Here is a 25458-nt window from a genome sequence, read left to right as displayed (position 1 = left end):
TTTATTAGTGGACCTCTCCCACTTGTACGATTTGGAGACGAACGTTTCTCTAGGCTCAGTCAATTAAATAAGTGGCTCAAAGAAGTGTGTACGGCACTATCCGTGAGTTTCATTGACAATTTCTGGATTTTTTTGGAAGCGTAGACATCTTTACAAGGCAGACGGTTTCTGTCTAAACAGACGAGGGGTTAAGTTATTGGCTGCCAACATTTTTTACTGTCAACGTCATTCAGCAACCCAAAAAGACATCACACTGGCCTTGGGGACACGGCTGAAGGCCAAAAAGATGCAGCTGTTCCCAAACAATCGGAGGAACAGGAGATAAGGCGGCGAGACGAGGCGCAGACGGATTCCTCAGCGTCATCCAAACAATCGGAGGAGCGAATGACAAAGCCCAACGCAAAACTCACTCTACAACTATTTTGTCATAATGGGAGACTTTAACATTCATGTTGACAATAACGTGGGAAACAAATCTAAAGAACTGTCTTCTATACCAGACACACATGACCTCTTTTTCAACATATGAAGAGTCCGAGCCACACTCAAGGTCACATCTTAGACCTGGTCACCTCTAAGGATGTTGAAATTCTATCAACTGACATTAAGATAATGGGGATGTCTGACCATTTTGGTGTATTCTTTGAATTTCAGATTCTTCCAAAATTTCAGACAACCTCAATGTCCATGAAGAAAAGGTACATAAATGGGAGTGGCGCCACTAGGTTTCTGGAGACCATAGCCGTGCCACAAACGGTGAATGCTGAAACAGTTGATGAACGTTTGGATAATTTCACCTGGAAAATCTCAAATGTCATGAATGCTGTCGCTCCTATTAAAACTAAGACCAATCTTGAGGCGCACAATGATGGTAAAGACCTCTAAATCAAAAGTGTAGGAAAGCAGAACGTAAGTGGAGAAAAACTAAACTCCAAATTGACTATGACCTCTCCAGACAAAGTCTTTGTAAAGTATATAATGGTATATATAAACCCAGCAGGGCTCTGACATCGACAAACTCGGGTCAAATAGTGGAGCAGTCCAAAGCAAACATGATGAAGCAGCACTTAGCAATTATGCCGCACGCAACGCAAATGGAAGAAGTTGCCAACAGAAGTGACGTCAGCCCCAAGTGTGCACGTTTGGAAGTCCAGGTTCAAAACTCTTCTTTTTCCCCCCATGCTTTCTAGAGCACTTCCACTTTTAAATGATATTTCTTGCACTGTACGCCTGTTTTATTTTTTATTTCTTTGTTTTGAAATGCTTTTAATCACGAAACGCACATTGAGTTACCTTGTGTATGAAATGCGCTATATAAATACATTTGCTTTTGCTTTGCTTTGATATTTTTGCTCCTTTGTCGAGAACATCCATCCATCCATCCATTTTCTGAGCCGCTTCTCCTCACTAGGGTCGCGGGCGTGCTGGAGCCTATCCCAGCTATCATCGGGCAGGAGGCGGGGTACACCCTGAACTGGTTGCCAGCCAATCGCAGGGCACATACAAACAAACAACCATTCGCACCTACGGGCAATTTAGAGTCTCCAATTCATGTAGGTTTTTGGGATGTGGGAGGAAACCGCAGTGCCCAGAGAAAACCCACACAGGCACGGGGAGAACATGCAAACTCCACACAGGCGGGGCCGGGGATTGAACCCGGGTCCTCAGAACTGTGACAGTTTTGTTGTTTAGTTTTGTTTGGGTTTGTTGTTGTTGTTGTTGTTGAAGGGCAATAAAACGGATGGGCCAACTAATGCAGATGAAAATCCAGACGTTGTCCTGTGGAAGAAGTTGTGGCTGTCCAGCAGCATGCATTTCTCGCAATTGTTTTGGAAAAGCACAAAAAAAAAAAAAAAAAATACTTGATGGTGACTGTGACTCCAAAACAAACTCGGTCCAGTTCATGTACAAAACCAAAATGTAAAGAAACTCTTAGAAGAAAGTTGAATTTCCAACAGATAAGCGGATGTGACGATTTGTAACACCACACAGTCCGACTTTGTTCCACAACCATTGTCCTCGTTCACATCTCAAGCAAAACAAGTGCGCAGCCGTACATGTGTTTTGCAAACGTGAATGACAATATATGCCTCGAATGCACTTGAGTAACCTGCAACATGTTCTCATGTGTCCCTGAGAACCACGCGTAGAGCCATGTGCTTGTAAATGTTGTTGAAGGGCAGTTCCTCTAAGAGAGCACGCTGCTCGTGGTGCTTGCGGCTCACCACATCCTCTTGTCGTTTACAAAATAAACACATTGTCGTCACACACTTCGAGGCCTCCCTGAGCGCACGCACTGGCCTTCCCGGGGGGCCACAACGTTGTCAAATCCTTGTGCAGCCCGGGGAAGTTCTTCGTAGTCTGCTAACCTCCAACAGTATCTGTGGAATGGAAAATTGCGAGTCCTATCAGCGTGCAGGATGAAGGGTAATGACAGGAAGCTGATAAGCACATCCTCAGATTCCTCTTCTGTGCAGAGTAAAATATTTCATGAGGCTTCTGAAGGAAGACTAAATAATGAGGGAGAAGGTCCTGGAGATGAAGAGCGTCGAGGCCGTCTTGTCTGTCTGTGACGTGCATCTTTGTTCGACTGTGTGGATGCGCTTGTGAAAGGCGAACAAAAACGACACTTTTTAACAGGAAAACATCGGGATTAACATCGCTGTTATTCATTGCTTGCCAAAACAAATCTGCGTCACAGATCTTGAATCTTGATAGAAATTGCGCCACCACAACGCCACCACAACGTATCTGCGACAAAACAATGACGATGTGACTAAAGTGTCAACTATCAGCTCTCATTTAAAGAGGACATGGAAAATGTACTTTTTAAATTGCTTGTAGCGTATACAAGCAGTTGGGACTCCGGAGTGCCCGCCTGCCATCCCATTAAGTGCAAAAACAACCAAGTAATACAGTGTACTGTATATAGTATCTAACTATTTCTGAAAATATTTCTGTGAGCTATCCGTTCTGCACTTCTTCCCCAGTTGCGTAAATAATCATTCACATCATAACGGGCTTTTTAAAAAATTATTATTATTGGGCTGTGATATGATCTGGTAGGCTGGGCGAAGATCCAGAGCTACTCTCAAGCAATGGTCTGACACCAACATCCGCCACGGGTGCCCTGCCATTATGGCAAAGCCATTGTAAGGTAAGCAGAGCTGCATTGAGTCGTTTGACGTACAGATTGGTGTTAGCTTAGTTATTAAAATACCTTGTGACTGTTTTGAATTCTTATTATTTTTTTCATTTTTGTGAATCAGCTTGAATTTAAGATGAAGGTCTACACAGCTAAAATTATAACAATGCTACAGTATACCTTACAACCAACTGCATGTGTTATTATTCAAAGACAATAGTGTCTTGTGATACACTTCAATTTGTTTTGTAGCATGCTCAGAACTCAAAACGCTCAAATCATCTCTCCCCATTGAAATCAATGGCAATACCATTGATCTGTTCCGGCCTACCCACAACACACACATTTTTGGAATGTGTTTTTAATGAGAAAAATGTCACTCTTTAATATTGTACTTTATAAAAACATACAGTGATGACATAAGTAATAGAATTTCAACAATGAAAAGAGTTTTGGCCACATTTGTTGCTTCAATTCAGTGAACTTTGTGCGTCTCCTTCTGGTGTGGCCACCTGGGGGCAGTATAATCGGGACAGAGACACACAAAGACGAGTTTCACAGTTGACTCAGTAAGCTGCAGTAATTATTAAATGTAGAATAAATGCCTGGCTGTGAGTATTGTTATATTGTCTGTGTACATGTGTTGCTCCACGGTTTGCGATTTTTTATTCTTGAAGGGTTATAACATCATGATGCCAATGCTATTCCTTAGCCTGTCTATGGCATTTTACATTTTTTGTTAGCATTAAGCTAAACTGATTTTTTTTTTTTTTTTAGGCAAAGCTATGTAGTTGTTTTAAATACACGTGTAATTCTTGCTTTATGTTAGGTTTGCCAGTAAACATCAACTGGGAGTGTCAATAAATAATAAGTGCTGTGGTGAACTGTCGTTAGAGATTAAAATCAAAGAAAAGCAAATGCAATATGGGCCTCCAACAAGTTGATTTCCTCTGGAGAAACACGTGCGTGCATGTGTATAGAGCTGCTCGCTACAGGTTTCTCAGGAATGTATCAGTGGGCAGCGAGGTGGGGACTCCGACATGAAGCTATGCAGTTTACCATCTGGTGGAAGTGTCGGTCCTGTGCACATTCGGAGCTCGGGCCTTTCAGATCCGGCCCGCCCGCTCGTGTTTCCGTCATGTGGGCTCTGGAAGCGGAGCTCTAGTGTCTCATACCCCTTTTGCTTTCGTGGAAAAAAACAACCTCCCGGGGGCCAGTTCACATTTTTTTTGTTAAATAAATGAATAAAAAGCACAAATGGGATCAGAGGCTGTCATTGTGGCCATTTCAAAATAAACTTTCCCTACACATTTTGTCCAGTTGCAAACAAAACTTTGAACTACACATTGGACAGACACTTGGGCAACACCAAAGCAGGGTACATACATTCATAGGCTACTAATAATTGGGCTTAATCTGAACATTTTTGAATGATTATCCTGTGGCGTGGGGGGTGACGGGAGTGATTTTCCCTCACCAATCCGCTCAGCAAACAGTCACTTGACAATCCTAAATGTTAAACCCGTTCAATACTTATAAGGACAAATTCATATGTGTGGTCAACACTGAGACTGACTGACTGACTGACTGATCCTTCGACTCCGTGACTGTGATGAGAACCAGAACCAGACCCGATTAAGAACTGACCGAAAACTCGCACTGTTGACGGACACGAATAAATTCTTTGTGTCTTCATCGCAATTGGCAATAAAAATGACAAGGAGAGGTTTGGGTGTGCAACGTAGTTAGCTGATAAACTAAGCGCTAGTTGAGCTCCTTATATTCCTTCTACTATGATTTGTATTTTCCTTCAGTCTGGATACCCTGCGACCCTGCGCTGCCTCTCACAGGTCTCAATGTACCTCATGCACCTTCAAAAGTCAAAGTACGTTCCTGCAATTTGTCTGTATTTGCTAACACTTATTATTGTGTGTAAATGCACCCAGAAATGGTTTCATGACTTGAAGTCGCTTGTGAAAAGTGCTCGTGTGCACCCAAGGCAAAAGCGAACGAAACGCCTGCTTCGGGCCCCGCAGCCACGAGGTGATGTTCACGAGCAATTAACGCCCAACAGAGCAGGGAGTATTGAACAAGAACATTGCTACAAAGTTAAATGCTTGCATTATCCATCCATCCATGAGCCGTACCGCTTCTCCTCACGCGAGTCTCGGGCGTGCCGGAGCCTATCCCAGCCATCTTCGGCCAATCTCAGGGCATGTTTGGATTCGTGTATAGCTTATTTTTATTTATGCATTTTTACTAAAGCTTTTGCACATTTTTACACAATTCAAAGGCCCGACTATTCTACTTTATATTTGTTGTTTAAACCATTTTTGTCACCTTGTTTCAAGTAAGATCATTATTTAAGTAGCCACTTGACTTATTTTTATGCAATAATCTCTTTGGGTACATTGGAACTTATTTGTTAGTACCTACTGTCAGTGGTTACTGTTGTTCTTGTACTACAAATAATTTTTGCACGCTGCTGTTGCGGTGTAACAGTGCTACAGACTTTATAGTACGTGTGTGAATGATCAATACTCATTATTGGTTGTAATAAAGGGCTGCAAAATCAAAAACATTTTGGAGGCGTGGGCAAGCTCTGTGTACTGCACTGAGGTCGCGTCATAAATACAGAACTTTAATAACTCCACAAGGTCAAACATCTTGTGTGCAATTAAGTACCCACTCTGAATAACTCCACAGATGGCAGAAATATGTAGCTGCAATAACTCTGCTCGTGACGCTTGTTGTTTTTTTTTTTTTTCACAATTGCATGTGAGCCGGGACAAAAGCTTTCGCAAGCCGCATATGGCCCACGGGCCACAGGTTCCTCCAATGCCAAAAACTTTCGTAATCATGATAAATGAGTAGCGTTATCCCGAGTGGGCAAAATGCTCCCATTAGAATTGCGTGTTATTGCAATGCTATGCCTTGGAAGCAAGCTCCTGGCACTTAAAACGGGCCTCCGCTTGAACTGTCAACTCATTCATTTCATGCAAGTGGATTCGTGCGCTCCAAAAACACACATCAACAACAAGTATATTTTATGCGCTTCATCCATTGTTAATCATTGTCCGTGCATTGAAAACAGATCCATGTCAACGTGCGTGTGAGACATAAGAGCACGGCTCCAGTTCTTGATTGCGCAACTGCTTTCTACCAAAACAACTCGGACCTGTTGAGTAACTCTCTGAGAAAAAGACAGCTACAGAGGGAGAGAGAGAGAGAGAGAGAGAGAGAGAAGAAAGCTAATACAGAGCACAGAAAGTCCAGGATGAGAGATTTAATGGGTGGCAAAAAGCTTGCACAGTTCAAAGAGATAAGCATGGAACACTTGAATGTATGAATCAAATCAGACGTGGCACAATAATGCGACTGGTAGATACGCGGATAGGTTTGGAATGTTACATCAACTTGTTTGGGAGCCACGGTGGCAATACAGGGGAACTAGCAAATCAGAACTGTGCGCTGTACCTGAACTTTATAGAGTTCAGGATGTTGCAATGGGGTGGTGGAGATGTGGCACAAATTCAAAGCGAAACAATTTGTTGCCGTTGGCAGGGTTGCGGGGACAGAGCAGGCTGCGAGAAAACATAAAAGAAGATCAAATGTTCATCATTCGGGCTGGCACAAGTCACCAGAGAGAAGTTCTACAAACAAGCAGATCACTTGCCCTGGAGCAGTCGGGAGACTAGTCAGTCCTCGGTGGGTGTCACATAACAAAAACACATTTCACAAAAACAATTCAAGACACATTCAAGGAAATCGGTGGCAAAACAACAAGAAAGGGGGGGGGAAAAAATCAAATCTAAATCTGTTGTGGTCATAAAAAGAATTTCCACTTAAACATGCGTTTTTGGAACGTGAGTGGAAACCGGAGTAACCTGGAGAAAAAAACATTATAGACCCTTAATAGATATCTAGAGCTTGCAGCTATATCGTGTTGAGTGCAGAAAAAAAGGGTGATCCATAAGACAGGTTTTGTGATTGGCCTGAAGTGAAATATGCGCGACAAAATACGGAATGTGCAGCATCTTACAATGCGTTCAACCAGACAGTAGAGGGTAGTCTTTGCCTTCCCCTTTGCCAGTACTGAACTACTTTGGCGGGGACGACCGCGAGAGGCCCGGCAAGGCCCCTACTCCTCCTGAACACCTGCACTTCTTTCTCTTGCCCAGTGCGGACGGACAGAAAGTCGCCGCATAGGGTGGCGAGAACAGCCGCGTATGAGAACAGGTGTGTACGCCTCTCACTCCAACCATGGGCCGTTCACCCTCCTGCGTGGTTCATTGTATGTTTTGGGGGTATTTTCCTCGACCTTTGGCTATCCTCTGTTTCATACTGTACATTTGTCTATCATTTATAATTATACCATATTGTGTATTTGTCCATAATTTATACCTCAATCATACTGTACATTTGTCCCTAGCTATATGTCGACAGTGTATACCCTGCAACACATCTCTCAATAGTACTCAACACTAAAAGTTTTTGATAGTTGACAACTGCGTGCCTAGTGCACTGTTTTGCTTCACTAATAAATAATAATGTAGTTGTCCTACTAGTGAGAACAGAGAGTGGACAAATACAGCAACCTTACGATGGATATCAAATATATGCTCAAACATGATTCCATCTCGCCGTTTGAGCATTTATGAGGCTACTAGTGTGTGACACATGCCTACGGGTTGGGCCTTGTAGTGTGTTACGAGTTACAGCACAGTAGTTTACTAGTAAGGTCGAATTGCATAATAGAAGGTACAAAGCGGCACAAGTAGTAGAATAGTAGTAGAACCACCGTGTGTCACTAGTATAGTGTATTAGTGACACACGGTGGTTCTACGAGTGCACCCTAGTCACTGTACTAGCACGATGAACTGCGTACGTATTACTAGTGAGAACAAAGCGCATACGAGTACGTGGACCATAAACTGGATATTGAAGAAATGGGAAGCTACTATAGTGCATGACAAATGCCTACTAGTTGGGCCTAGCAGTGCTACTAGTGCAGCACAGTAATTTACTTTTAAGGTTTATTTGTTGACGAGGAGACCGAAAGTGGAACTGGGGAAGAAGAAAAAAAAACAAAAACATTACAGTCGTTCGACTTGTGCCAGGAACTACAATTCAGGGCACCAACTTACTACAAATGCGATGACCTCTCCGGTGCGCTAGGTGGCGGTCACGCATTTCTCTAGGACTCCAAAAGAAAGCGGAAGAGGCTCACGGAGCGGATTTGCAAAACCTTTCGACTAAATGTTGTGACCAAAGCGTTGTTGCATTTATCCAAAGGAGCGAGGCGAACGTCAGCGCCATTGTCATGGAGAGAAACGCGCGGCTGACGAAATGTTGGGAGGCGCTCACGGGGCGATACGTTCGGGAGCCGACGACCGTAAATGAAGTCGTGCCGCCGCGGTCTCACGGAAAAACCTCCAAATGACATCTCGACAATGACAATATAAGCGTGACATTCAGCCGACGAACGCAAGATGTACTGGAGTCAACTGTGAGTAAGGGTCGCAACGTTGGCGCTCAAATTCCAGGGGAAATCGGCAAAATCGAAGCATGTTTCCAGGAATTTATTGAACAATCGGGTTTTTGCCATTTAACTCATCATTCAACCGACCCTACCCATAAAAAATGAAATGTACTACAGAACTCCAATTTACCCCCACTCCCCCCAAAAAATGCAAACGATAATGCATTTTCCCTCAGGTCAAGCCTTTACGGTTTTGCTCATCTCTTTATGGCAATCAACTTTTCATATTCATCTGTACTTGCATGAAATCGGGTTATTTGAATCGGGATGATGTTGAAATACACTTTCAAGTGTATTTAAGTTACCTAAAATGAGCCAACTTCAATTGTGTACATTTTGGGTTAAATCCCAGGAGGCAGCTAGAAAGATTTTTGCAACCCCAATTGTAAGTGCAAAGATGACCATTTGTGTCATTTTGATGTATTTGATTTGCCCCAGGTTTAACATGGACATGCTCAAGGGTCCACTGGACATGCTCAAGAGTCCGTTGGGCGTGGGCGCCGCCGCCGGACTGGGCTGCGGGCTCTTCCTGGGTTGGCAGCTGCGTGCTTACTTGGGTCCGTCCCCCAAAGGTCTGATGACGGCCGTGGCGTTGGGCTCGAGCGAAGTGACGCATGTAGAAGACGGAGGGGAGTACAAGATGATCCTGGTGATCCGCAGCGACCTGAAGATGACCAAGGGCAAGGTGGCGGTGCAGTGCTCCCACGCGGCCGTGGCGGCCTTCAAACAGGTGCAGCGCAGAAACCCGGACCTCCTCAAAATGTGGGAGTCCTACGGCCAGTCCAAAGTGGTGGTCAAGGCCCCGGACGAGGACACCCTGGTTCAGCTCATGGAGGTCGCCAAGGAGATGAGGCTGCCCGTGAGCCTGATCCAGGATGCGGGCAGGACACAAGTCGCCGCCGGCTCCCGCACAGTGCTCAGCATCGGTCCCGGTCCGACTGAGCTCCTCGACAGCATCAGTGGAGGCTTGAAGCTTTATTAAAGCTCCCTCTTCTTCAGATGAATGTCCCATATACAGCTTCTATACTGTAACAACTTGTAATGTCAATGTTTAATACAAAGGAAATGCAATTACATTCTGGAATTACCTGTACAGGTTATGTGCAATAACATTAGCCATGAGATAAATATCTCGAATGCGCAGGTAAGCACATCCGCCTTACAGTTCTGAGGGCCCGGGTTCAAATCCTGCCTCGCCTGTGTGGAGTTTGCATGGTCTCCCCGTGCCTACGTGGGTTTCCTCCCACATCCCCAAAACATGCACGCTAGGTTAACTGAAGACTCCAAATTGCCCGCAGGTGTGAATACGAGTGCGAATGGTTGTTTGTTTCTATGTGCCCTGCAATTGGCTGGCAACCAGTTCAGGGTGTACCCCGCCTCCTGCGCGTAGACATAGATGGACAGACATTGTTTTTAGTACCATTCATACACCTATGGACAATTTAGTTTTCAACAAACCTAACATGACTTTTGAGAATGTCAGAGGAAGTCGGGAGAGAACATGCGAACCCCACATATGAAAGTTGGGGTCACGATTTGAACCCAGAACCTCTTGACCGCATGCTGTTGCCCCCCTCCAAACTGCAACCATGAATACTCTTCACAGTTTTGGAGCATTACCTTTTAAAGGCAGAATGTTGCGGCCACTCGTGATGCATTTAGTTTTTAAAAGGAATTTTCGTCACAGACTTAGTGTAGTCCACATATTCCTCCTCAGGTGAGCTGTTGCATAAAATCCTTCCGACGACAGGTACATCTCAATAAATTAGACCGATGTATTTCAGTGGTCCAAAAAGCGAAGCTCAGATTGTACAGATTCGTTAAACACTTGGGTGAATACTTTTCAGAATGCCAATTCTTACAGTATATTAAACATTGTAACATCCCAATTTCTGAAAATGGTGGATTTGGGGGTAGATATTAGATTGAATCCAAAAAATAAAAACTAGATCTAAGGGAATTTCTAACAAGTTTTACTTTTTAATTAGTAATTATTAGTGAAATATATTTTTTCCATCATTTTCAAATTTATTGTCATGCACTTGTTTGGCCTGTCTTGCATTCAACCAAAGACCTAACACTGTATTCAAATATAGATTGGGGGGCGGGGGGAAATCATTTTGTGTATTTAGTGTTTAACATGATTTTATACTGCTGCAGGAATATTCATTTGGGTGTTAGAAATAAAAGCTTTGTATTCCATGCAAGTTTCTTGATCCTAAATTAGGGATGGGAATTTGACTATATTTCATTGACTGATTCGAGGGTAACTTGACAACCAATTGTTCATTCGTTGGTTAACTTACTTAGAATCTCAGAATTTTTCTGGACACCCAAGCACAGGGAGCACATGAAATCCACAAAAGAAGGCCTGAGCAAAGATTCAAACCCTGAACCTCAGCACTGTGAGGCAGGCGCGCGGACCACTGCTTTCCTAATTGCTTACATTTGTTAAAACTCATTGACTGCCAGCCTTCCCAGTTCATACGGATATTTGACTTCGAAAGCCATCAGTTGCAGTGAATGTGCTTAGATGATAGTCACCAAGATGCTCTCGCGTGCTTTATGATTTTTTTATTATTAGTTTTTCAAAAATATACTGATCAGGGTTCACCACTATACTTAAGTTTTTCCATTCGTTTGATATTTAGGCAGCACATCGGACGACTGGTTAGCATATCTGCCTCACAGTTCTGAGGACCGGGGTTCAAATCCCAGTCCTGCCTGTGTGGACTTGTGGATTGATTGCCAGCCAATCGCAGGGCACATAGAAACAAACAACCATTCGCACTCTCAGTCATGCCTACGGGCAATTTAGAGTCTCCAATTAATGCATGTTTTTTGGGATGTGGGAGGAAACTCACGCAGGCACGGGGAGAACATGCAAACTCCACACAGGCGGGGCCAGGGATTGAACCCGGGTCCTCAGAACTGTGAGGCTGACGCTCTAACCAGTCGTCCATCGTGCCGCCTATATAATATATATATATTATATATAATATATATATTATATAATTCATAATATATATAATTCATTATATATATTATGAATTATATAATATATAATATAATATATATATATTATATAATATATTATATAATATATTATATAATATAATATATTATATAATAATAATATATATATTATATAACAATATATATATTATATAATAGAATATATATATATATATTATATATTATATTATATATATGGCCTGGAAGTGTTGTAGAAACTCGCAACATATCGGCCCATAACGTAATAAATTTGCCCTTAAATGTAACAGGCCCATAACGTAATGGCTGGCCAATCACGTAACAAAATTCCTGAACCTATAACAGAATAACTTCAGGCCAATTACGTAATATTACCATAAACTGCGTTACTGACGTGTACAAATTCAGGTTACACTGACACGTAGCAATGAAACTTCATTGTAAACGGAGTTTATAGTGCTCTAGTTCGGTGATTCTCAAAATGTGTTACGAGTACAATTAGCGGTACACGAAAGAATCACTGAATTAAATACAATTAAACTTGACACGAAATACAATCAGGCTTCTAGCTATGAAAGTTTTGTTTTTTTAATTTCTCAAGTACACCAGTTGTATTTGAGTACAGTAAATGTGCTTTTTAGGACTAAAACCTCAGCCTCTGTAAATAAGTTTGAATGTATTTTAATGTTGGCCATTATGGTGGTACTTGGTGTGAAACGTACGAGCATTACTTTTCTAGTTCATTGATTCTCAAACTGCACTGTAAAATTTAAACTTTGGTCTGAAAATAACCTGTGTATCCCCTTTTCATGACATTGTTTGTTGGCATGTAGTCAAAATTGTAATAAATAAAAGCTGGGAAATGGTCTACCCTTTCCGTATACAGGGGGTCCTTTTCCGCTCCGCATTTAAGACAAAAAAAAACAAAAAACCACTTTGACAAACCAGAAGCCTTTATTTTTAGTGGAAAACAAAACCGCCGTTTCATTTATTATGATCCTGATTATGCACAATCAAGTATCGTAAGTGCACAATTTTCAATCGTGGATAACTTAGGCAGGATTATAAATTCAAAAAGGAATTCATGATTTTCTGTATAGATGCAAATTTTGGATATATCTATATATATACTTCAAATTACCACAAGTCCTGTGACGATTCTGAACCAACAAGAGGATCTCTGCAGTGACCCAGACTAAAAGGTGCAGAAACAACCTGCAGCATACAGAGGGCGCAATATAGGTCTGCTTCCCTCCTGAGTTGGACTGGTCCCACGTTTTGATCGCATTTAAAGCACAATGGCATGTCGTCTGGATGTACAAAGTCCTGCATAGAGTGGAAAGAGTCGACCTTCTCTTAAAATGCTCTCCTTTGACAATCGGCCCTGAAAAAGTGTTTTGTGGGGACGTGACTGGGACAATGTAGTGTTTCCGGACTGCGGTGGACACTTGATCAAAAGGGAAGGCGCACAAGCGGGTTTTGTGATACAATATTAAATGCATTTTACAGTCAGGAAGCTGCTCACACATTCACGAATAGGAAAAAGGGTCGACATGAATTTCTTCTCACTACTGAGTGCAAATCAGAAACTTCACAACTGAAGAGAACTAGCTCTTCCCCGGCCCACCCTATTTTACATAAACCACATTACCATTCAAATAAAATAGAAGAAATTAATCAAGTCATTACGGAATGTGAGAATTGATTCTTTTGTGATTAAATCTTTGGGGAAAAAAAAAAAAAAAAAAAAAAAAAAGATCCATGAAAGCTTGTGAGGGTGAAAAGTAGAAAAAGGGGTGGGGTTTCTTTGTATGATCCCTAGTTTATTCCGTGTTGAGGGCGAGTGATAAAGATGGTCTTGTGAAGTCATGACTGTGGGCCATGGATGGATAAGTAGCTGTCAACATGTGGACAGAAGGGCAAGGGGGAATCTTTACATGCCGTAGCTGAATCCTGGCGCGGCGGCCGGCGCCTGGTAGCCGTAGCCGTACGCTTGCTGGGGGGCCACGGGTCCGCTGGGGCCCGCTGTCAGCATCAGCTGGGGTGTGCCTGCAAAATACACATCAGAGAGGGCTCATAATGAGCAGGGTGGGAAAATGTCTTCAGCCTTCACCTCATTTGTACTCAAAGTACATATAAAGGTGTGCCCGTTTGAGAAGGGACAGTGTTCCCCACTAGCTTGCAGTTCATCTTTTGCACCCCACTATATGAAAGATTTTGAAGAAAATGCATTTTATGGGTTTTTGCAGTAAACAGGCTGTAGTACCACATTTTGCAGTTTCCCAGAAAGATTGTATGCCTTTTAGCATTGTTGTATGCTCTGTTTTATGTGTTGCTGCTCCATGTGTGTGAAAGTAATAGTCGTTTTAAGTTTATAATTACCGTAACATCCGTGCTAATTTCCGTTAGTCCGTCTATGGCGTTTCATATTATATGTTAGCATTAAGCCTTTTTACTTTCATTCAATGAAATCTAGTTTGGTTAAACATTTTTGGTTTAAATATACAGTGCCACTAGAATGTTTTCCAGTTTTATTTAAAACTGTTTTTGTTTTTCTGTTGCAGAAACTGGGCTACGAGTCCAGAAATTCTTCAAGAGCACTTGCTCCAGAGTTCTCTGGAACTCAGACTACAGCGTCGATTCACCTTCCAACACGACAATGACCCAAAGCACACAGCCAAGATGATAAAGGAGTGGCTTCAGGAGCAGCCTGTGAATCTCCTTGCGTGGCCCAGCCAGAGCTCAGACTTGAATATCTCTGGAAAGACCTAAAAATGGCTGCCCACCCAACCTGACTGACCTGGAGAGCATCTGCAGAGAAGAATGGGAGAAAATGCCCCAAAACAGGTGTGCCAAGCTCATAGAGACATACCCAAGAAGACTTGAGGCTGTGATTGCTGCCAAAGGTGCTTTACTTTGTCATTATGGGATATTTTATGTAGATGTATTTATTTATTTATTTTTAAAGAAAACTACACTCAAATCAGCTTTAGAATAAGTCTGTGACATGGCAAAATGTGGAAAAAGTGAAGGTGTGAATACTTTCTGGTGGGACTGTACAATGTTTGATTCACTTTTGTGTGTCAGTTTTACAGTGAACTTCAACTGGGAGTAACAAATAAGCAGCTTGAAGCAAGCACACTTTGCCTCTTATTTGGCTAACTGTGCGGAGCAGAGTGCGAACGAAATAATTTAAAAAGTACAACTCATCTTATTACTAATACCATCAAAGGATACTTTGAAACTTATTAAAACACTTTTTTAATGTGTTGAAGCCTGTGGGAGGGGTAAAACTTTAAGATGAGCTCTCTATTATGGATTTTCAGCAGTTGAGAGTAGGTCTATAACGTATGAGAGTATGTCTAACGTATTCCCAGAGATAAAAAGGTATTCACTGTATTTTGGAAAATTATAAACATAACGCTCCTTTAAGGTGTAAAGGTCACTATTCTTATACTTCCATGCATCCCTTGCATGGGAATGAACATTCAGGAAAATAGTCCACCAGAGGGCGTTGCGCTGAACCCAAATTGTTCCCAGATATGAAGAGTAGCAGCCAAGGTTTTGACGACATAGCTATTACGTTGCAGACAAAACAAGCGGGTTAGCAGGCGACGGCTATCTAGAGAACAAGACATGTCCATGGTGATTTTTTTCTTTCTTCCCCCCTGTGGTGTCCATCATTTTGTCTCTGGAGTGCCTGCTATTTTGACTAAAGCATGTCACATAAATGAGAAGACACCTGGGAGTAGTTTTAGATTGTAAAATAAATAGAAAAAATTCAAGTCTTTCAAATTCAGAGGGAAATATTTTGGACAAATGTGGAATTTCGAAGAAGGACAATGCATAAGTCGTCTGGATCATGAAAAAAATCATTTTGTTCATACAATGTGGATGTAGGACACAGTGAGGAAATTTTTGTTTTGTCCAAATGAGAATTGAGGATTAAGACTTACCATAGACAATGGGTTGCGTCTCTGTTGCTTGCTCCTCTTCTTTCCTTAGCGACTCGGAGGTTTCAAGCTTGTCAACCTTAAAAAGAAAAAAAAATAATAATGTGCTGAGTGCCACATGCAAACTACACAAACTTGTTAAAAACACCAAAACCTAACATATGAGAGTTTAGTATGTCACCGACCAAAATGTCGAAAATGGTTATCCAGAATGGTATGGTTTCACCGCAAATTTGGCCAAAAAGTGACATTTCTTCTCCATAAACTTCAGTTCATCTTCAGGTGGAAACTGATTACGCGTTTGCTATTCAGTTTGTTTCAATAACAGGCGCTGTCCCATGCCGTGAGTCACTAGGGTGGACAGTAGGTGAAGGGTGAGTGAAGGGGGTATGGTTTTTCTCAGGCTCAAAAGAAACCAGCCCGTGTCGCAATAGATGAGCATTCCGTCACACATGCTCATGCCAGTCAACCATCAAACGTTTGGAGGCGCCACATCAAGCCTGCGTGCCATATACAGCCCTTACAGTGAGTCATCGATTTTACGATGAGACAGCGGTGACATGACCTGCATTTGTACGAGGAATAAGTTGGAACGCTGTAGTCTCTCTCTAACCTAACGCAGTAGTGAAGTCAATTACATTAAACATTTGAACGAAGAACACTTCTAAGCCATAAATATAAAACAATCAAATGAAAATTAGTAAGTACAGCAGTAACAAAGCATGCTTTTTACAACATTTTTATACCGCTGCATGACCTTGTTCATGGTGCTCCATTCATTGCCTAGAAACATTAGTATGGTCATAAACCAAAGGCGAGGAAACCCACTCAAGTCAGGTACATTTTCATTTCCAGTCAGTGAAGGTTTGGGGTGCCATGACATGTGCTGGTGTTGGTCCACTGGGTTTCCTTAGGTCCAAGGTCATCGCAGCAGTCTACCAGGAAGTTTTAGAGCACTTCATGCTTCTGACCTACTTTATGGAGATCCAGATTTTATTTTCCAACAGGACTTGGCACCTGCACATAGTGCCAAAGCTACCTGTACCTGGTTTAAGGACCATGGTATTCCTGTTCTTGATTGGCCAGCAAACTCGCCTGACTTCAACCCCATCTAAATCTATGGGGTATCGTGAAGAGGAAGATGCAATATGACAGACCCAACAATGCAGAAAAGCTGAAGGCCACTATCAGAGCAACCTAACACCTGAGCAGACTGATCGACTCCATGCCACGCCGCATTGTTGCAGTAATTCAGGCAAAAGCAGCCCCAACGAAGTATTAGGTGCTGTACATGCTCATACCTTTCACTGGGCCTACATTTCTAGAAATATATTTTTTTGTATCGGTCTTAAGTAATATTCTAATTTTCTGAGATACTGAATTTGGGATTTTCATTAGTTGTCAGTTATAATCATCAAAATTAAAATAAACATTTGAAATATATCAGTCTGTGTGTAATGAATGAATATTCCAGTTTCCCCTTTTGAATGGAATTAGTGAAATAAATAAACTTTTTCATGATATTCTAATTATATGACCAGCACCTGTATGCTGCCATCCAAGCAATGTCTTTTTGAGGGAAATCCCTGCTTATTTCAGCAAGACAATGCCAAGCCATATTCTGCATGTGTTACAACAGTGTGCTTTGTTGCAAGAACTAGACTGGTCTGCCTGACACTCCCAACGTAATGTGTTGAGAATCCTATATTTTTAAACCCCACATCACATAATGGCGCTGATGTCAGGGATGCATTTCTGTGTGTCATCGTCAGCGGCTCATGTACAAGTATCACTTATTTGGTGGCACAATTTGAGCTGCAGTGCAGCACCATGCTGAGATTAACACAAATCAATAAATATTCACGTTTAAAAGAGGCTGCAGATGGCATCCCCAATAGTGTTAAACTGGCATTTAAGAGACTACACTGTCTGTAATGGTGAACGTTCCAATGCACAAACTAAAACCATGCGTCATAAGGGCTGCAGTTCTCACACCCATTTTGTTAAAAACAGCATTAACATTCACCTGCTCCTTAATTGCATCAACCTGCAAGAGAAGATTCGTAGCATAGAAAACAAAGTTAAATGTCTCCCTAAAAATTGGTACGGACTGCAGCCTCATATTTGCTGTACCAAAAAAAAAAAAAAAAAAAAAAAAAAAATAAGATGTCAATACCGAAGACGATAGATTAAACCCCACATCTTGTCTAACTCAAATAAATAAATAAAACTAAACAGCCTTGTTGTCAACGCTGCAACACCATTTGAATTATGATCTTACTGTTTTCATACTTATGACCAATGTGCAGTTGATTGCCTTGAAAGTGGTACTTTTTTTTTTTTTAATATAAATTCAACCAACATTTTCTGGAAAAACATGATTCAAAAGTCAAACAAATCTTGAGAATTCTGCTAAGCGAGATTCAAAAGGATTAACTCCACAAGTGGATTTTGCTTTTTCTTTTTACTTTGTAATGCAATCATACAAGGGTACCAGTGAGCTTATCCATGGAACCAGAAATAAAAAATTACTGCAGCATAGGAATGTGTCCGACTTAACTCATTATCACCAACAAGCTTTATTAATTAATCTAATATCTATGAACGGGTATTTGGTGACTCTAGCTCTGCAAACGCCTTCCACTACTCATGACAGTCTTACAGTGAGGAAAAGTAATTTTAATTTATGTTTGATGTAAAGGGGACTTCAATTTATGATAGAGTTCCTAGTTCTTGCAGCGGTGACATAATCCATATTTGTACGAGTCGGAATGTGTCATAGTCACCGTAAATATTTGTATGAAAGGCACTTCTGGGCCATAAAAATAAATCAAATGAAAAACAGTAAATTGAGCAATAAATGAGCATGACTTCTTATCCCGCGTGACCACGTATTCTTACACTGTTGCACAATCTAGTTTATTGTGCACCATTCGCAACCTTGAAATGTCATAATTACAAGAAATATTTGTATGAAAATCACTTCTAGGCCCTGAATATAAAACAATCACATGAAAAACAGTAAGGATAGCAGTAAATGTGTTTTCTTGTGCAACATGCCATTTTAAAAATAAATAAAATATATAATTGAGATTTTATGATGGTGACATGCAAGGGAAATAATCTTTAACCTGACGTTATTGCATATGTGAAAAATTTGAAATTACAACAACTTTGAAGTCAACCTGTGTCGACTGTACTAAATAAATGCAGTTCAGGCTGATTAGGACTATTTAATGACAGCTTCAAAACCATTTTTTCTTTTTTTTTTTTTTAAATCTATATTTGCTAAGACCTGCAGTGATATAAAAACAATCTAAATGACTTACCTTACTGAGGTATTCTCGCATGACCTGAATGAAGTATGGCATAGAAAAGTCCATGATGTTGTGCCTCCAGGAGGTCTCCAGCACCACGTCAGGCCGCAGCAAGTCATAGCAGGAGAACAAGCAGGCAGCAAAACACTCCCTCTTGTTCTCCTGTAGGAACCAGGACAGCAGCTCCTCAGCCAGCTCTGTGTCCTTGGACTCTGATGCGTACTGCATGGCATCCTGCAGGCAGCACACAGCATATGCGCAGTTCGGACAGGTCAGGCACACATGCAAAAGAAAAATCAGGAATCGGTGATACATGATGGTGGAAAGGGACCTTGTAAAGCCTGTCCTTTTTGCAGAGCTCCACACTCTGTTTCCAGCGGTTGTTACCCTTGAAGAGATACGCGGCAATTCTTCTGAACTCAATCAACTCATGCTTCTCCAAACGCTGGGCCAGCGAGATGTTGTCGAAGTTGTCATAGGCATCGATTGATGTCCTTAAAGCCTGAGTGTGACATTTAAAATATGATTCATGAATCTAAATGACATCAAAAAGGCCAATGACATAGCAGCTTGCTCACCTGATAGTCCTCCTCTGTGATGAAGAGGTTGTTAAGTGCTTCATTAACTGACTTGTTGTTGTGGTTTTGCACTGAGCGCAGGTATGGCTTGACCAATGGCAGCTGTTTCACCTGTGGGAAAAACATCACTGTCTCCAACCCAACATGAACATTTTACCTCCCCTGTAGTCCCTCATATTTGAAAGATTATCCTGAGTGAGGTTCCTGTTGTGTGGGGTGTGTGTGTAGATTTTGCTGTTGTGTGTGTGTGTGTGTGTGCGCCGATATGCTCGGAAAATGGTCAGGGCAGACAACCACAAACTTCAAAATCTTCACGAGTGTGGTCAACACAGAGGTTGCCCAATCCACTGACTGATTCTGACGTGAAATGTAAGGGTAGCCAATTAGAAAGTGACCTGAAGACCGCTATGTTGCAGACACAAATAAGGGATCAACTGGTTGTGTTGAGTGTGTGTAGAACGTGTCTCCCAGTCATTCACCACTATAAAAATAAGAAGCAGAGATTGCAACCACGATGTAGTTACCAGACAAGTTAAACGATAGCCTAGCTTCTTCCATTTTTTGTTCTACTTTTCCTCTCTGTATTTTCCTGCATTTTGGATGCCCTGCGGCACCAAGGTGGGTGTGACAGATCAAGTCCTGGTACACGATTGTCGGTGCTGTGTTGGTCACCTCGACCACACCACACAAGAGCAGTAAAACCTGGTTATTGTGAGAAAGTAGAAGTGTACCTTGCTGAAGAAGTTGACAGCACGAGAATGGTCCAGTCTTGGAGACAGCACTATAAGCAGATCATTCAATAACAAGGGCTTGAACTCCAAATAGAACTGGATGGCTTTGTAGTACAGTTCAACATTGGCCACCTAAACAGGTTAACAGAGAGAGAAGTTAAAGAAACTACGATCTCGCGAGAATAAGGATGACAATAAGATGCAGGGTATGTGGATTACAATTCGACTCCAATCATAATCGTACAGGAGCGATTAAGGACGGCGCAATAATCTATTTCTTCGTATAAAAGCGTTTAAGGATGACAATCTATTTCTTGATTAACTGATTGAGCACTTTGTCAATTGCGTGGACTTGTGTCTTGAAGCAGTTGAGTCAAAATGGAGTACACATCCAAGCAGAGGCACTGCTGATTCAGTCAAAACAGTTGTCGTCAAAAGAAGACATGACTTTTTTTAAAGTATATTCTTGGAATAATGATCTGAGAAACCAATACACTTTCCTTAGTCTTTTCCAAAATAAAAATGTAAAGATACTCAAGAACGCAACTAATTTTTCAAGTAACGTTAGTCAAAAACCCATCCCTAATATACCTTAGTGATGATGTCCTTGAACTGTCCTTCTTTCCAGGCATCTGTTGGGTGGTTCATCATGGTGATGATGGCGTTGTCGTACTCCTCATACTTGTCGTACAGGAAAACCAGCTCTGCCCACAGGTGTGCGTGTTCCGCTGCTCTCAGGACCTTGGGGATGTTCACTCGGGACCAGAAGAGCTCAAGGTGTTCCCTCATCTTCTGGGGTTTGAACTTGGAGTAAAGGATGGCCAGCTCTGTGAACATGCCCATGTGTGCACGCTCCAGGCCCAGAGCTGCCTCAAGCATGGTGATCAGCTCCTCAAAGTAACCACGGTCCTGTGGGGGAAGATGTTGTCATGTAAATTTATTCGACCACCAGTCGTAGAGGAGACCATACAGCCACATCAAGGGCTTTAATGCAGACGCTTCCGAATTCAGTTCAGATTTCAGATGTTTTACCAATTTGAACAGAAATGAATCAAATCAGGAGTAAATAATGACTAATTTGATATCTTAATCAAGATATGTGCTTTATTATTTGATTGAAAATTCATGGAAAATGATATTTTAGAATTTAAAAGTGTCATTTCAGTTAATGAGCTTCGGCATATTACAGAAACAGAACTCAGTCTTACTTGGTAGTAATTAATTAGCTCTTCCAGTTCATCAGCGTGCACCACTATGTGGAGGCCGCACATTTGAGCCAGTCGGAATTCCTGACCATCTACGCAGGCGAAGCAGACTTCCTTCCAGGTACGGGTGCTGTTGGCCTTACGAGCGCCATCTACGGCAGCCTGGTACTCCCCGAGGTGCACGAGGGTTGAAGCCAGGCGACCAAAGTTGGAGACGTTGTTGTATAACAGCTTAGCAGCATCGTACATCATCTCGTCGTAGCATCGGTCACCGACCTATGAGATTATAAATAAAAATATAATGAGAACGTTTTTGAGTTTTGAGCAGGCAGCACACATTGGCAAAATGAGCACAGCTTACTTGCTGAATGTGAGCATTGTTGGGTCCGTTGATGAACTCTTCCAGTTCGGCTAGGCGATTGGTTTTAGCCAAGGCGAAAATCAGCTCCGTCTCCACGTAGGACTCGCGGGCCTTCTTACGTGCCATCTGGAGGAATTTGACCAAGTCCTCCCAGTTACCTAAAACACAACACAGTATAGGGTCATTTTGGAAACAATTCCCCTTTGTGAGATGAAAAGAGATCATTCTTGTGACTTTCACAACCTAAAGGTAATAGACACACATTCACATTTTAATTTAAAATATTCTGATATTTGCCATCCTGACGATTGACTTAAGTCTTAACGAAAACCTGTTAAACAATTTAAATCTATAGCAAAAGTACTTGACCAACTGAAGCTAAAGCATATTTCACGCAGGAGTTCTGTTAATATCAAATTTAACAGACATTTTCTCTTCCCTGGATCTCTGTTGCCAACATGATTCCACTCAAAATTCCCCACCCAACAGGCCGCTGACTTAGACGCTTAAAGTCTATAATCCCAATTTACTAATGGTCTCTTGCACCTGCCACTGGCCAACACATGGTGATTAATCTTTTGGAACGGTTGTACTTAATCCCTTAAAATGCCCTCCCTCTCGGTTTGCCGAGTTTGTGGACTGTTTCAAAAAGCACCTGAAGAATTATTTAATGTATCTGTCCACCAGATGGCATCACGCTCAGGGATTACTGTTAATGATCTAGATAGGATTTGGAGTAAAGTGAGGTTTGCTGAAAAATCTGCACACCGCTCTACTTACCGCTCTTATCGGCAGCCTGCACCACCTCCATGTATGCAGAGGGGTCGTCAGCCTTAATGTAGGAGTCTATGGCCTCTTTGACAAGACCCTTTTGGAGTTGAGCCTTGGCCAGCTGGCTCCACACAGCCGGTTCATTGCAGCGCTCTGCGAACTCATAGGCCCGGTCCAGGTTGCTAATGTGTTCAATGAGCACCTGGAGAGAAAGAGCGGATAGCAAGGTTTAAAAGAAAATAAAACTTAAATGCTTGCAATAGAGAGCTACCTGCAGCAAATAACGACTCACCTGAACGGCCGATGTGTTGACGTCAAACTTTTTGAAAATGGCAAACGCTTCCTCAAACAGCTCATTGCTGATGGCGATGTTGGCAATATCGGGAGCGTCGTAGTTGTCAAGTCTGTTGATGTACTCCATCACACGTGTGCGGTCAGCTTTAATCGCCGTCAAGATCAACAGATTCTGCAGATTTCTACAGGCAAGAGTCGTAGACACATTCTTGCAGCACATTATTTTTGACATTTGATCTTGATAACATTTGGTGAAAAGAAATATGGATCACTAGATGCTGCAAGTAAACACCTGTGTTCACTGAAGACGGAGTTGTCCAACACAATCTTCTCCAGCAGCTCAATGAGCTCGTTGGGCAAGTCAGCAGTCATGAAGGCCTTGACTGTGACTGACACCTCTTCTGGGTCCTGGGTCTCTGATAGTGCTGTCTGCACCACCTGAGAGACATCAAAAGCTTGAAGATATAGAAAAGACATTGAAAGTCTCTATGTGAATACCTGGTCAATAAGCGGCCGTCTGAAAGGGTTGGTCTCCAGCAGCACACTGGCCCACAGCTCAGGATCTTTGCGCCGCACCAGGTAACGAGACAAGCTCTTGAACAGTGAGTTCTCATTGCAAACCTGTGTGGAAAGAAATACTTTTATTAAGAATATCAGAAAAAGGCTGGAAAAGAGCCAAGCAAATCAAGAAATTAAGTCTCACATTGATCAGCTCCTGATCACACTGCCCCCTCTCATAGGCCACACAGGCCAGGTGTGGGTCTCTCTTCTCACAGTATTTTCCCACCACACGGCTGTCGTAGAATGGGTTTTCCCTCAAGAAGCGTTCAGGGTTGTTGTTACTGTCAATGTAGATCTTGGCCAGGGCATTGTGGGTAGCTGGTTCCTCGCAGCCCTCGTGTATGCGGGACTCCAGCCATGGCAGCAGCAGCTTCAATCTTTAAAAAAAAAAAACAGTGAACACAAACAATAGTAACAGTGTGATGTTCGCTGCGAGGGATAAGTTCACAATTCACAGTTCACGATCACAGAGGGGAATCTCAGGTGCAGGGCATATCTAAATGGGGGCGAGAACAGGGAGGGGTTGGATACTCCAACATGGACGCTCAAGTCCACGCTGATTGGGAAGTGCAAAAGAAATGTGCTTGGATTCATACATCTAGAAGTTTTGCTCATACAATGTTTTCTGGATTTTAGCATACGCCTTGTTTCAGTAGGAAATCCACGGAGGTCTTTACATGCGTCACCTCGTCTTCCCCAAACCTGTCCCACAAAACTGAAGCAATAATTGTCCAAAATGTCTTGGTACAAAGCATAATTAAGATTAAGACAGTACTTAAGGGTCCAGTTCAACCCATTATGATGATTAATCAACAAATTAAGGTGAATCTCAATATTTTTCTTCATGTTGTGGTTTGGCACAAGCATTGCTTTACCTGTTCCTCTTTTCCACCTCAGCTACCAGTTCATCAGTTGAAAACTGTCCCCTGACTACAAGAATCAGACTCTTAATGACATCTTCTGAGCAGTCCACATCCAGGAGACCACCGACCACCACAGGCAGACGACTTGGGTTCACCTAAAATGCAGACGCAAACGCTTTAGTTTGCATTACGAGGCCATAAAGTACCTGCAATGATGTCCTATCTAAACTGTCTTCTGAGCCTTACCTTCTGAACATAGATCTCAATGTACTTCTGCAGGTTGTTGCGGTACAAGTACAGGACCAGGTCGTGGACAAAGTCGAAACGGTCGCAGACGATGATGAGCGGCAGTTGGTCGGTCAGTTTGGCTTCCTGTTCATGACACAAAGCAAGAGAGGGGGGAAAAAAGGTGCTTTATTGCACCTGGAACCAACCCATAACACCAGTCCAGAGCCTGAAGGGTTTTTGTCTTACTACTACACTGAATCGTGCACAATGATATTTAAATGCATCGCAATGTTTGCATCAAACTTGATTAGGTATCTCAAACCCAGCTCAAGTGATTCACTTATTTGATGCAGTATCAAATGAGGCAGGGCTTGCAACTACAACAAAGAGTCCTAGTAGTAGCTGTTTCTATAAATAAGAGAAATAAAAGGCCAATGCCGGTCCTCTGAATCACAATACACTAGTGTGCTGACACACTGCACCGACCCACGGAGGATTAACAAACTGGGATTGCACAATTTGTATAATCCCATAACATGCAGCACAGACTTGAGGCTCCTACTGCAGGACTATACACTAAAACCACAAATCTTTATTCACATAAGGAGTACAGAAAACTAGCTGGTTCACCACTGACTGCAGTCATAGTAAAGGACGGCTAGCTAGGACTAACTAAAGATATGCGAGCACTTGTTGCATCCGTGTGTGGATGAACTGGTGGTGTATGAGTATATACACCTCCATACAAATCCCAGTTTCAATCCTTTGCCTCATACTAGAGAACAGGGATTATAACAAAATAGGGAGAGATCCTTTACTATAGTGGAGAGAGAGATTTACCTGATACATGTCCTGCCATTCAAAGGACAAGAGAGGAAAAGCACAAAAAAATAATTTACTGCTGTCAGAATAACT

The 25458-nt window shown here is 42.2% G+C and overlaps 2 protein-coding genes across 3 annotated transcripts in view; one reads left to right on the top strand and one right to left on the bottom strand.

Annotated features, from left to right (window-relative positions):
* The first annotated feature begins 7220 nt into the window (after positions 1 to 7220).
* ptrh2 (peptidyl-tRNA hydrolase 2) lies at positions 7221 to 9763 on the top strand. Of its 2 annotated transcripts, none has more exons than XM_061750722.1 (2): positions 7221 to 7384; positions 9126 to 9763. In XM_061750722.1, the coding sequence occupies exon 2, from the start codon at positions 9133 to 9135 to the stop codon at positions 9667 to 9669; it is 537 nt and encodes a 178-aa protein (XP_061606706.1). In that variant the 5' UTR covers positions 7221 to 7384; positions 9126 to 9132; the 3' UTR covers positions 9670 to 9763. The 2 variants fall into 2 exon arrangements, with proteins under 2 accessions (XP_061606706.1, XP_061606705.1); XM_061750721.1 differs by lacking the exon at positions 7221 to 7384 and adding an exon at positions 8336 to 8654.
* A 2850-nt stretch (positions 9764 to 12613) lies between these two features.
* The window catches only part of cltca (clathrin, heavy chain a (Hc)), a 40446-nt gene continuing 27601 nt past the window's right edge, over positions 12614 to 25458 (bottom strand). The window contains exons 15-30 of the mRNA XM_061750720.1: positions 24562 to 24687; positions 24328 to 24470; positions 23595 to 23829; positions 23390 to 23512; positions 23184 to 23329; positions 22890 to 23073; positions 22607 to 22799; positions 21827 to 21984; positions 21469 to 21741; positions 20852 to 21169; positions 20261 to 20392; positions 19530 to 19640; positions 19283 to 19453; positions 18964 to 19185; positions 15638 to 15713; positions 12614 to 13730 (exon numbers count right to left, since the gene is read on the bottom strand). Of these exons, the coding sequence (XP_061606704.1) occupies positions 13615 to 13730; positions 15638 to 15713; positions 18964 to 19185; positions 19283 to 19453; positions 19530 to 19640; positions 20261 to 20392; positions 20852 to 21169; positions 21469 to 21741; positions 21827 to 21984; positions 22607 to 22799; positions 22890 to 23073; positions 23184 to 23329; positions 23390 to 23512; positions 23595 to 23829; positions 24328 to 24470; positions 24562 to 24687 (2727 nt within the window). The 3' untranslated portion in view covers positions 12614 to 13614. The remainder of the gene's footprint in view (positions 13731 to 15637; positions 15714 to 18963; positions 19186 to 19282; positions 19454 to 19529; positions 19641 to 20260; positions 20393 to 20851; positions 21170 to 21468; positions 21742 to 21826; positions 21985 to 22606; positions 22800 to 22889; positions 23074 to 23183; positions 23330 to 23389; positions 23513 to 23594; positions 23830 to 24327; positions 24471 to 24561; positions 24688 to 25458) is intronic.

Source organism: Phyllopteryx taeniolatus, chromosome 17 (assembly GCF_024500385.1).
Source record: "Phyllopteryx taeniolatus isolate TA_2022b chromosome 17, UOR_Ptae_1.2, whole genome shotgun sequence".
Taxonomy (NCBI): Eukaryota; Metazoa; Chordata; class Actinopteri; order Syngnathiformes; family Syngnathidae; genus Phyllopteryx; species Phyllopteryx taeniolatus.
The sequence above is the reverse complement of the archived record's forward strand: the minus strand, read 5'-3'. Positions and strand labels throughout refer to the sequence as shown.